Source organism: Rana temporaria, chromosome 9 (genome assembly GCF_905171775.1).
Source record: "Rana temporaria chromosome 9, aRanTem1.1, whole genome shotgun sequence".
NCBI classification, from domain to species: domain Eukaryota; kingdom Metazoa; phylum Chordata; class Amphibia; order Anura; family Ranidae; genus Rana; species Rana temporaria.
The window spans coordinates 143,024,106-143,036,844 of NC_053497.1; the positions used below are offsets into that span (position 1 = coordinate 143,024,106).

Consider the following 12,739-nt stretch of genomic DNA (forward strand, 5'->3'; position numbering starts at 1 on the left):
GCGATGCGATGTACTGCGAATTTGATCATTTTTTTTTGCATTTTGAGGTGGATAGGTGCGAATTTACTGCAAATTTACCCCAAATTTAACGTGAATTTCAGGAGGCAGACAGTGAACAATTTGCAGAGATATGAACTGTGTGCTGCGAGTTTACTGCAAGTTTAATTGAAGCCTATTCAATTGCACTGCACCATAGGAATTTGCATCGCACTCGCAGTTAACACGCACAGGACCCCCTTTTTTTCCCCAACGCATAGATGTGAACCAAAGCAATGGAATACTATGCTTTTTACATGACCTGCGAATCTGTGTGTTCCTAAACGCATTAAACCCGCTGTAAATTCGCATCAGTGTGAACCCAGGGTAAAAGGAGCTGTAGCCCTAAAAAAAAAAAAAAAAAAAAAGGAAATAATTTTTTTGCAGATGAGCCTGCAAAGCATTGCAAGCGCAGTGTGTGGCAGGTGCAATGCACAGGCTCCTGCAGGCTCTTCCTCCCTGTCCATACCGAGGTACAAGCTTTCAGTTAGAGAGCTGGAGGTCAATGGAGGAGTGCGATGATCACCATCCTTGTGCTCCATTGAGAACAAGAAGTCCATCTGCTGTGGTGTGGAGCCCCTCACCAATCAAATTTGACAGCTGCTGCGTGGGAGAACTCCTCCCACTGTGTGTGTTGGGGGGGGGGATTTGCCCAGCACAATGTTACACCCTAAATATGAGTGCATCTTAGTCTTAAAGGTGGACTTTGTCTTTAGGGTAAAACGTGTTAATGGAAAGCTGCACCAATGGCTGGATAGCATTAGTTCCCTGATTGATTTACATGTTTTTTTCCCTTTGTTTTCACCTGGTATTTCTGCCAGTAATCCACTTCCGGTCGTTTGGTGACTACACTCACTCATCATACTATATTAGGCCAACAGTAACAGAATAGAACTACAAAACACCCCTCATTCTCTTCTGCAGAACAGAAGGACTGGGTTCTACAGTTCTCAAACAATAGTAATGATAACAGTCAGAAGAGGGAATTTATCACCTTGGAAGATTTCTAGCAGGATCAACAGGTATTATTTTGCATGTACCAATCAGATATAGACACACTTTTAGCCCGGGTTCACACTGATGCAGTACGATTTTACAAGCGATTTGGCGTGCCAGCGCAGTGCGATTCTCACAGGCTTTAGGCTTAAATTTGCATTACTTCACACTAAACTCGCACAGTACCCTTTTTTTTTTTAACTGCACCACAGTAAGTGAACAGCCTTCATACCTTCTTTGCATTCTAGAAGGTATCACACTTGTCTAAGTGTACACTGGGACTCAATGGTATATTTAACAGACCATATACATTCAATGTTAACCTCTTGCTTACTAATGCATATGTGCGGCTGCAAAGAGGGTGGGCATAATGCTCAGCCACAGCACATGTGTGTCCACAGCAGCCAGAGGTTGTGTACCTAAATTGTCCCTCACAGCACACGGACCAAGCTGTCACTTACAGCACTCAGTCATGGCTTCTGATTGGGATTCAGCAAAGGCAGACTACCAATCATGTGAACGATGTGAGAGCCAATGACAGCGGTCACATGATACATACTCTGCGCTGCCACCGAAGTGTTAACGTTTATATTCACTTTAACATAACGCTGTTAAAAGTTATGCTGGGTTTGATAAAAAGAGAACACAATGGCTGAAATACTTCCTTTCTGTTCCAGGCTCCCCTCTCCAGCATGGATCCTATACATGAAACCCTAGGCATTTAGTCATGTGCTCTCTGCTCACAGTTCCCATTGGCTGTTCTTCCCGTATAGCAGGGAAAAATGTGACCAGATGCCTCTGCATTTGGCAATGGAGGGATTTTGCTGGATTTTAAGCCTCTCTAACCTGTATACACCATCATTGTAGTATTCCCCTCTGTATGTGATTTATAAAAATAAATGCTGCAAATACCTAATTTCACTGCTGAGATTACGATCACATGACCAGCTTTCCCCTTCCCTCCTCTGAGAGATGCAGCGGACGGGGCGGAGATTCCCCTGCTGTTGTCAGTCTGGAGGGGAGAAGGAGAGCTGGCTGGTCATGTGATCGCAATCTCTGCTTTTAAATTTGGTATTTACAGCATTTATATATCAATCACAGAGGGGGGCACTGCAATAGGAGGCAGTGTTGATGGTGTATACAGGTTAGTGTTATGAGAGCAGCATGAGGGGGAGGGGCAGCTCACACACAAAGAGGGGAGAGGAGGACACAGGAGCAGAGAGGAGAGCAGATAGCAGGCTGCTGATAACAGAGGCACGTAAACTGACCACAATGTCAGGGCTCTGCAGCCATGATACACGGTGGTCAGTTTACAGAGGGTTGGAGAGAAACTGTCAAAATCAGCCAGGTTTTTTAGGTGTTGCAGGGCGCAAAATGACACAGGACAAGCGCTGTGTCATGAAACATGCTTTAAAAGGAGCAGGATCCATTTATTTTTTGGGGGGTTAACAAACGCTTTAAGCATTTTTCCCAGGAAAGGTTAGTCTTTCAGCCAACCTATATTTCACTTCATTTATCCATTCCGGCAAAACAGCTTATATAGCTGTAACTCAAGATTTGAGTACAGGTCAGCTTTTCATGGCAACAGGACTCTATGGGCAACCACTAATATAGTTCCATTGCAGCTACACACCCCCTTCTTACCCCACCATGCTTTCGCAGCTACAAGTCTCAAGCTACCTTGCCAGCCACTGATTTGATGAAAAGTGTAGCTCTTTAAGTGCTATCCACATGAAATAATGGGATTTGTAGTTCCCCAGCAGTTTGCCAGAGAATACATTCGTAACCATAGCCGACTTTTCTTTAACAGCTGCAAGCAGCTTGCGTTTCTATGCTAGAGATGTGGCGAGGGTTAAAAAAAAAAAAAAAAAAGAAAAAAGTATTTTCAGTATTTCTCCAGCGCAAAAAGAATTTACAAATCATTACGGGGTGACCTCAGCTGCTGGACTTCTTATTTGCTGTACCAGCGAGATGTGCGCCTGCTGCTGGAGGTATTAAGCGTACGTGAGATGTGCTCCATGCTGCTAGCACATCTCGCATGTCTAACAGCAGCCCCTCGAACACGTGTGACTGATGCTGTCACCCCATGGAGTTACAAGACACAAACCGTTTTAGAGTGACTAACAGAGAACAAGAAATGATGTAAGGGAGAGAGGAAAAAAAATGACAGCACAGGAAGAAGTGGGCTGCAGCACAGAGAAAACCACTGCAGGCCTCAGTCACTGCTGCAACAACAGGGCCCCCTAGTGGAGAAACAAGGAATATCAAGGAAGGTCCATTTGTCTACATTTTACCATTGTGTTTCAGTTGGTTTTAGATCGCTAACCCTATCGAGGGCCATTCTACGCTGCTTCGAGCAGAACCTGCTTCCAAAGGAGCTTACTTTCTAATGTTCCTGGGGAACTGATACAGGAATGCACAATCTAGGACCAATTTTCTTTAAAGACTTTATTCTATATTTTTGGAAGCTTACACAAGCTTAAGAACTTATGGGAAGAATAGAGAAACAATATGCAGATAGTGTCCATGGCAGGAATTAAAATCTGTACCCCAGAACTGCAGGGTAACAGCGCTAAACAACTTGCCAATCAGTGCACCATGAACCTATATGCAGTTTAGGCGCCTCTGTCAGTCTGTGTTGTAAGCAATGTGTGCCACACCAATGATAATAAATTCTTTAAAGTTGATAAAAACCTCAGACGTGAAATATGAACAAAGCATATCCCTCTATAGCAGGGGTGTCCAAACTGTGGCCCGAGGGCCAGATGTGGCCCTTTGCCAGCCTTTATCCGGCCCTTTGGGGCACTATTCCTTTCACCGATTTGAGGCACTATTCCTCCCACTGACACCAACAAGGGGGCGCTATTTCTTCCACTGATACCAATAATGTGATATTATTCTTATTACTAATAGGGGCATTGCTACTCCTCCTACTGACCACAAACCTTAAGGCCATATTTATTCTCACCGATTCTGGTCCCAGGACATATTCTAACCCCACTGGCCACAATCCGGCCCTCCTAAAGTCTGAAGAACAATAAACTGGCCCTTGCTTTGAAAAGTTTGTAGACCCCTGCTCTATAGTGTGCACTTGTCTTAGTCCAGAGCACTTTGTGTCATTTATTTCTGTTACTTTATTCCACTGCTACCAGCTTACTGACACCAAGAGAAAAGAGGTGACAGAGGAGGGATCCAGCTGATTAACAGCCTGTTCTTGTGTGCACATTTCCACCAATCAGCTGTTAGAGCTCTCCCTACTGAGCTCTGCAGTATGTAATTAAAGCGCTCTATCCCCTTTTTTCTGACGCCTCAGACAAGCTTTATAAATTATGGACTTTGAACGGATGTAGACAAGAGAAGACTGCAGATGTAATTGAATTTGTTTAATTTCCATGCATCACCTGAGGCCAGTCACTTCACTGGGTATATGGAAGGGTTTATAACCACTTTAAAATGGCAAATGTAGCAGTAGTTGGTTGACTAGGGAAAGTTGGTAAGCCTTTGCTAAAAATGTTGCAAGTTCATAGCAACCCCTGACTCCAAGGAGCTTGCATTCTATCAGATCCTATCTTCGCACACAGACTTGGGCCTTTTTGCTCACAAACCAATTACCTGTACGTTTTTGGGTTGTGGGTGGAAACCGGAACATCTAGATAGGAGGCACAAACTAAACTCAGGAACCCAGCAAGAATGAGCATCACCAAGTCACTGCCATCTGGTCATGGACCCCATGCTGGACAGTGCATTTAATGTACACAGTGCTGCACCCCATGGCAACCAGACAAATAAACGATAATAGAGGGTCCAGCAACATACACCTATATGAATTCCCTTTAGAGACTTTTTTTCTTAAAAGCAAGGCTGGACAAATGTCTACAGAGGTCAGGAGAGGGGTAGTCCTATCAAGTTGCTATCTCAGCCTCTAATGAGCATCTTCCTTTCCCTGCTTGCTACTAAGCCTGAAAATAGCCATGCATTTCCGATTAATCACAATCTGTATTTTATGTGGGCCCATTTTTGCGTGGTCAGTGCATGAGACCATATTTAAAGGGTCAGTCCATTTAAAACAATTTTCTTTTTGTTTTAGGTAGATATTGCAGAGTTATCCCTGAATGTCTTATGTTTCTGGAGGGCTACAGAGGTTGGATCTCTGTTCTTGAGTTCCTTGAGCTGCACACCTGTCTAAGTTATTATAGATGGGTTTCCTGACTGATTTCTAATGCATTGAACAAAATTAGGGCTGAACTGATATCATAGAAATAGACACACAGCATCAATTTTCCTAGTTCCCATACCACTTTTCTGTTGAAGCAGATGTGCAGTGTGTCTACATATCGCTGTGCACTCCAATATGCACCAACATTTGACCTAGTGCACTCAGCAATCAGTAAGAAGCCCGGACAGACCCCACCCCCTACCTTTGCAATACAAGTCAGTGTAAGTTGATGCACTTTTTCTTCGAAGACTGGACAAAGCCATTTGCAGACACATTGGTGTTTAATAATAAAATTCTTGCACAAAAGATTTGTATCCGGGACTTTTCTTACCAGCATTCATAAATGCCATTGACGCAGAACGTTCACTGTACCATGGGTACAAACATCATCTAGTCTTTTTAAGCTGAAGTCTCTATAGACCATTATTATTATTATTATAATACCAAATGCATAAAGCACCAACACGAGGGCAACAGTACCGGTAAAGTAAAATTTAATAAAGGAGGAATCAGTGGGCTCTGGTCGTTAGAGCTTACAATCTAAAAGGGAGGGTCAAGCGATATAAAACAAGTAATAAATGTGGGGGTGATGTTGAAACTAATATAAATACAGTTGCTAGGTTAAAGCAGGGGTTCACCCTAGAATAAAAAAAAATTTTTTTTTTTTTTTTATTCTATCATAAAATTCGGCATCGTAGCGCGAGCTACAGTATGCCGGTCTTACATTTTTTATCCCCGTACTCACTGTTTAATCCGACCTAGACGATTCCGTCTGCCCACGGGGAATGGGCGTTCCAATCCAGACGGAAAGTGATTGACGGCCGGCTCTGGCACGTCACGCTTCTCCGGAAATAGCCGAAATAGGCTTGGCTCTTCACGGCGCCTGCGCATAGCCTGTGCGCAGGCGCCGTGAAGAGCCGAGACCTACTCCGGCTGTCTTCGGGGAGAGTGACGTGCCAGGGCCGGCCGTCAATCATCCTCCCTCTCCATAGGCACGCCCATTCCCCGCGGGAGCCGAAATCTTTAATGTACGAGTACACACTGAGTACGGGGGTAACAAAATCGGGACAGGCATACTGTAGCTCGCGCTACAATGCCTGTCTCGATGGAAAAATGATGTAAGTGAGGGTGAACTACCGCTTTAAGGCAGGATAGGCTGCTCTAAAGAGAAAGGTTTTCAGGGATTGACTAAATGTGCACAGAGTAGGAGATAGATAGACTGGGGGAGGAAGTTCCAGAAGATGGGAGAGGCTCGGGAAAAGCCCTGGAGTTGAGCATTGGAATCGGTGACAAGCAAGCTAGAGAGCAGGAGGTACTTGGAGGAATGAGGGGAACGATTTGGTTGGCATTTTAAGACAAGGTTAGTAATGTAGCTGGGGGCAGAGTCATGGATGGCTTTGCAAGTTGTTGTTGTAGACCAGATAATTTTATGAAACCCTGGTTTCTCCAGAGGTTTCTATGGGGTTCTTTGAACAATGAACAACTTCTGCCTCTCAGATAAGTTCCCACTGACACCAGTGATCTTTTTAGCTATCCGTAAGGGGATAATTTTTCTCAATGACCACAAGTGTAAGGAGCATTCTTCCAACTCACCATCACACAATGTCGCATGCGCTTATTGGACTGTTGGTGGCCATACCATAGGTCAGGATTTCTCAACTATGGTTCCTCCAGAGGTTGCTAGGGGTTCCTTGAGCAATTTCTGCCTCTCAGATAAGTTCCCACTGACACCAAGGATCTTTTTAGCTTTCTGTAATTCTTCCCACTGACCATCACACTAATGTATCATGAGCTGTAGATCTAGTAATTTTTAGCAGGGTTCCTGTGTGTTGAAAGGTTGGAAAAGACCATCAGCACATTCCCTAATTGAACCTAGGACTGGACATCTGGAAGAACTGGGTGAGACCACTTAAGATTCTACATGGAGACAACTATATTCTCCACGAGCACTGAAAAAAAGTTGTGTCACACCACATCCATGTGGCAATGTGCAAACGCAACAATATAAGCTGCATAAACCACCATTCGATATTTTTGTACCCAGCTTTTTCCATATCATGATTCAATGAACTCGTGGGGGAATTCAGTAATACACAGTGCTCTAGAACAGTGGTCTAAGAGGCCTGTAATGCTGCACAGTGCTCTGGATGGTGGTCTGAGGGGAGTCCTGTAATGCATAGTGATCTGGGACAGAGGTCTGAGGACTCCTGTAATGCTACACAGTGCTCTGGACGGTGGCTGTAATGCTACACAGTGCTCTGGACGGTGGTCTGAGGAGGCCTGTAATGCTGCACAGTGATTTGGAAGGTGGTTTGAGAGGCCTGTAATGCTGCACAGTGCTGGATGTTGATCTCAGGTTTGAGGGGAGGCATGTAGTGCATAGTGCTTTGGGACGGTGGTCAAAAAGGCCTGTAATGCTCCTCTGGAAGGTGGTCTAAGGAGTCAGAAGTGGGATTATTGTCAGGAGGCCTGTAATGCACAGTGCTAACTGCTTGCTGGGAGAGGAAGCACTCATGGGCTCTACACAGGCAGAAACAAAACAAAAAGGTAAACGTCCCTCCCTCACATTTTTGTTTAGTTTTTGTTAGTTGACAAAGACAGAATTGATTTTTGTCATAGCTTTTTATAATTGGATGAAAATGTGGTGTACTTTTCATAAAAGGACGGTGACGATTTTTTTATGAAAAGGTTTTCATCAATGAAATTAACACTGTTGCACTATGAAGAACTCTAGGTCTTCTCCCTTGTTTTCTCGTTTTCAACAATCTTTTTTTTTTTTTTTGTCACCCTGAGAACAAGTGTGAGGACACTTTTGCCAGGGTTGTGTCTGTGACGGTATCGGTATGATATCCCCGTCAACGTTCCCTTCTTCCCATAACGACAATCACCCCAATATTCCACGAGGAGGGATATCCCTGGAATCGCCCAGAAAGCCACACATGAGACAAGCTTACTGCTAGAACAAGACACTTTATTGACACAAAAACTCAGCTTATATGTGGTTACAGCCTGTTAGGAACGCCCCCCTCACACAGTGGGGTTTCCCATACAGATTATAGGAGACAAGTCGGAGCCGACCCTGCAGACACGTTTCTTTAGATAAAGACATCAGCGGAGTTAATTACTAGGTGTAACAGCCTGACCACAATGAAGCAATCAGAATAATTAACATGAGCCACTTCTAATCATTGTAAACAGTAAGGCCGGTCTCCTTCCCACACACAATAAATCAATTACCATTTGAACTAGGGAGCTGGCTGAGGAAGGGTCATTAACATGTCAATAGCTTGTGACACATGAATCCATCTAACCCACAATTTAACCAAGCAGGGAGATTTACACTGACATCCTTCACAATGGCCCCCCTTTTTCTCCCTGCTCCGGCAAACCCGGTTGGACCTTCCCTGGTCCAGTAGGGTTGACGGGTTCAGAGCTTTTAGTCCGAGGTTAACTCCGTTTGGCGTGACTGACCTCCATTGGTAACTGCTTCCGACTCAGGTATGCCACCGGGTCGTCAGATCACACGCCGGTCAGTCCCCAAGTCTTTGTGCGATCTGCAAAGTCACCAGAAGTCAGTGTGAAGACAGCGAATGGGTCTGTGCGCCGCCGTCTAGGTGTCCCGCTATGGGAGGGGGCAGGTTATGGCTCTGAAGTGACAATCACAGGAGATTCATAAAAATAAAAAGTTATATTTGTTGAAATGCTGTAGCACTGGTGCTCAGAGTCCGGGGGGGGGGGGGGGGGGGAGGGGACTCAGAGCCCCATAAGGTCAGCCACCCCCTGCTCCCTCCGCAGCCGCCGGTTCTCCTCTTTGAGCTTCTCCAGCTCCATCTCCAGTTCATGGAGCCTGGGGGGGTCAGCCCGCTGTGACCTCAGGTGGTTGTTCTCCTCCTCCATGCGGCTTATGCACTCCTCCAGCTCTATGCTGTTAACCCAGTTAGAGGCCGACAGGGACAGCTGGCATGCCCATTCTGCATAAGAGTCTTTCGTGGTTTTGCGTGAGTCCCTGAACTTCTGTCGGTGGGACTCTGGGGTTACTGCATAACGAGCCAGGAGCGTTTCTTTAACCCGGGCGTAGCTATGGATATCCTGATCTGGCACGGTCCGGAAAGCATCAGAAGCTTTGCCTGACAGTTTGCCTGACAATATTGCAACCCACTCTCTTCTAGCAATTCGGTGCAGGTTACATTGTCGCTCAAAATCCGCCAGGTAGTTATCAATCTCACAGTCCTTTTCATCAAAAGCTTTAAAAGCGCTAAACGGAATCTTCCTTGCGTCTGCTGTGCTGTACTCACTGTTCGTAGAAGGTGCGGCTGCTTGTTGGACTGCTGCCAGTTTTAACTGTAGCTCTGCGTCCCTTATTTGTTTATCCTTCTGTAGCTCTGCGTCCCTTATTTGTTTAGCCTCCTGTAGCTCTGCGTCCCTTATTTCTTTAGCCTTCTGGAGTTCTGCGTCCCTTATTTCTTTAGCCTTCTGTAGCTCTGCGTCCCTTATTTGTTTAGCCTCCTGTAGTTCTGCGTCCCTTATTTGTTTATCCTTCTGTAGTTCTGCGTCCCTTATTTGTTTAGCCTCCTCCGCTAACAGGTCCATCACTTTCAGAACCACATCCGGCGTTGGGTTCGGGCCGAACCACGCTAGCTTCTCTCTCATTAGCTTGTTGGCTGGTGACTCCTCCTGAATCACTGGTGTCTCTATCTCTTGTACTGCTGGCGTTGCTGCAATCCCGTCCTCCTGGTCTAGCTCCATTAATTCTGCTATGATGACCCGCTTGGTTTTGTTGCTAGCGATCCTTCCACGAACTTCCAGTAGTTCTTCCAGTGTCTGCTTGGAATCCGGGTGTGAAGGGGAATAGAAGGGAAGATCCCGCTGCTACCAACCAATTGTGACGGTATCGGTATGATATCCCCGTCAACGTTCCCTTCTTCCCATAACGACAATCACCCCAATATTCCACGAGGAGGGATATCCCTGGAATCGCCCAGAAAGCCACACATGAGACAAGCTTACTGCTAGAACAAGACACTTTATTGACACAAAAACTCAGCTTATATGTGGTTACAGCCTGTTAGGAACGCCCCCCTCACACAGTGGGGTTTCCCATACAGATTATAGGAGACAAGTCGGAGCCGACCCTGCAGACACGTTTCTTTAGATAAAGACATCAGCGGAGTTAATTACTAGGTGTAACAGCCTGACCACAATGAAGCAATCAGAATAATTAACATGAGCCACTTCTAATCATTGTAAACAGTAAGGCCGGTCTCCTTCCCACACACAATAAATCAATTACCATTTGAACTAGGGAGCTGGCTGAGGAAGGGTCATTAACATGTCAATAGCTTGTGACACATGAATCCATCTAACCCACAATTTAACCAAGCAGGGAGATTTACACTGACATCCTTCACAGTGTCCGTCTCTAATCTATGCCAGCACAAAGAACTGGAGTGGAGGCCCGGATGCAGTGTTATCACTAAGAGAAATTTATGGTGTTTTCATGAAAAGATTGTTACAAATCCTAAATTTTGTGTATTTGACTATAAAGAGGTGAAAAAGGTGTGAGAGACTAAGCTTTAGGCTAACAAAAAAAATGGGCACCCCACAAGAAATATGGGAATGCACATAATGCTCACCCTGAATAAGAACGGACAAGGTGATCCTGCTGCTGGAATCTCACAGAAATCCTGTGGGTGACTCGGCCCAGCAAGATCACTTTCAAGGAGACTAACCTGTTACCATAAAACTAGACAGTCATTCAAAAGGCATGCAAGTCAGTTAGTGGTGTATTTGTAAAATGCATTGTGGGAAATTAAATTGCATGCTGAGAGCCAAGCTGTTCTTCCTTAAAATCAAACAATCCATTAGTGAAATTCAGAGACTGCTCATACCGATTTCCTCCTGAAAATGCCATTTGCCTGGTGATCATGTAAACCACATTGGTTACTCTGGAGTCACTGACCTGACACAAGCACTCAGGCAAGTCAGAACTCTCATCTGCATTGTTTTCAGAATCAGTGACTCAACGCTGAAGCACAGGTTCAGCATACCAGCCATGCAACCAGCATTCTTCCTCATATTTCTCTTTTGACTCTTTAAAAGCAGGTTACAAAATGAGTAGCAAATGTAGTTCTGCTGTTTATTTTACGTGAGATGTCATGGGACTAAACTACCTAGGAGAGGTAACGAAATTGAGTGTGCACATATCTGACAAACACATGTGATTGAATGTATTTACACGTTTTTTGAAATTTACAAATCATCTGTCTCCTAGGACGTTCAGTAGATGCTCCATTTTCACCATTACCTGTGCCATAGTCAATCCGGGTGGCGTTGCCCACAGACTCCTTTAAATACACAGCCACCTCCGGCGCTGCCGCGCTTAGCTGAGAAGGGATCACCGTGGAAACGAGATTCTCGGCTTCCTGTGAACAAAACCCGGGTGTCAAGCATGTTTGTGGTTTTCTCTGCTGGAGCAATGAAGACGGCTGTGTATACGACAAGCGTGCATCTTTACAGCTAATGTACACTGAATTAGAACATTAAAGGGTCAGTCCACCCATAACCAATATTCCAATCTTTCCTAAACCAACTAAAGCCCTGTACACACGATCGGTCCATCCGATGAAAACGGTCTGTTAACCGATGAAGCGGACTAATGGTCAGTCATGCCTACGCACCATCGGTTAAAAAAACGATCGTGTCAGAACGCGGTGACATAAAACACAACGACGTGCTGAAAAAAACGAAGTTCAATGCTTCCAAGCATGCGTCAACTTGATTCTGAGCATGCGTGGATTTTTAACCGATGGACGTGCCTACAAATGATCAGTTTTATTCTATCGGTTAGGAATCTATCGATTAAATTTAAAACAAGATTGCTTTTTTTTAACCTATGGATAAATAACCTATGGGGCCCACACACGATCGATTTGGTCCGATGAAAACGGTCCATCAGACCGTTCTCATCGGTTTGACCGATCGTGTGTACGCAGCATAACCGTTACTTACAGATCTTAGAACCCCAGGCTGACAGCTCTTGCTCTCCGTGTTGGATTTTTCATTGACTTAATCTTAAAATGAGAAGAAAGACCCCCCTATGGTGACCGGGAATACCCAAAACTCTATGGTGAGTAGATATGGCACCAGGAACAATGGCATTTTAATCCCTCTGTAGCATCTCCTTGGAGGTATAAAAGACCAGCGAATTGCTCCAGTTATAATTGCAACATTACTTTTGTTCAAATCTCGGCCAGTTCAGCAGGAACCAGCTGAGATTTGATCCGTCTATGTGCAGGCTGATTGTACCTGAGTCAAGTCAATGCAGCCATCGACTTGGGCTACAACCAGCATGTCTGATTTCTAGCAAGCAATTATTGCCAGTGGTTATAGCTGCTAGCAATATTCACTGTGTTCTCCCAGCAAGAGCAGCTCCCGTGGTCCCCCTCCCCCGCCGGGAGAACACGATCAGCAGGAAGCATTCCCCCATCAACA

The 12,739-nt window shown here is 45.1% G+C and overlaps 1 protein-coding gene across 1 annotated transcript in view; it reads right to left on the reverse strand.

Annotated features, from left to right (window-relative positions):
* Positions 1–12,739, reverse strand: part of PTPA (protein phosphatase 2 phosphatase activator) — a 169,575-nt gene that overhangs the window by 75,330 nt on the left and 81,506 nt on the right. The window contains exon 5 of the mRNA XM_040324686.1: positions 11,553–11,670. Within this exon, the coding sequence (XP_040180620.1) occupies positions 11,553–11,670 (118 nt within the window). The remainder of the gene's footprint in view (positions 1–11,552; positions 11,671–12,739) is intronic.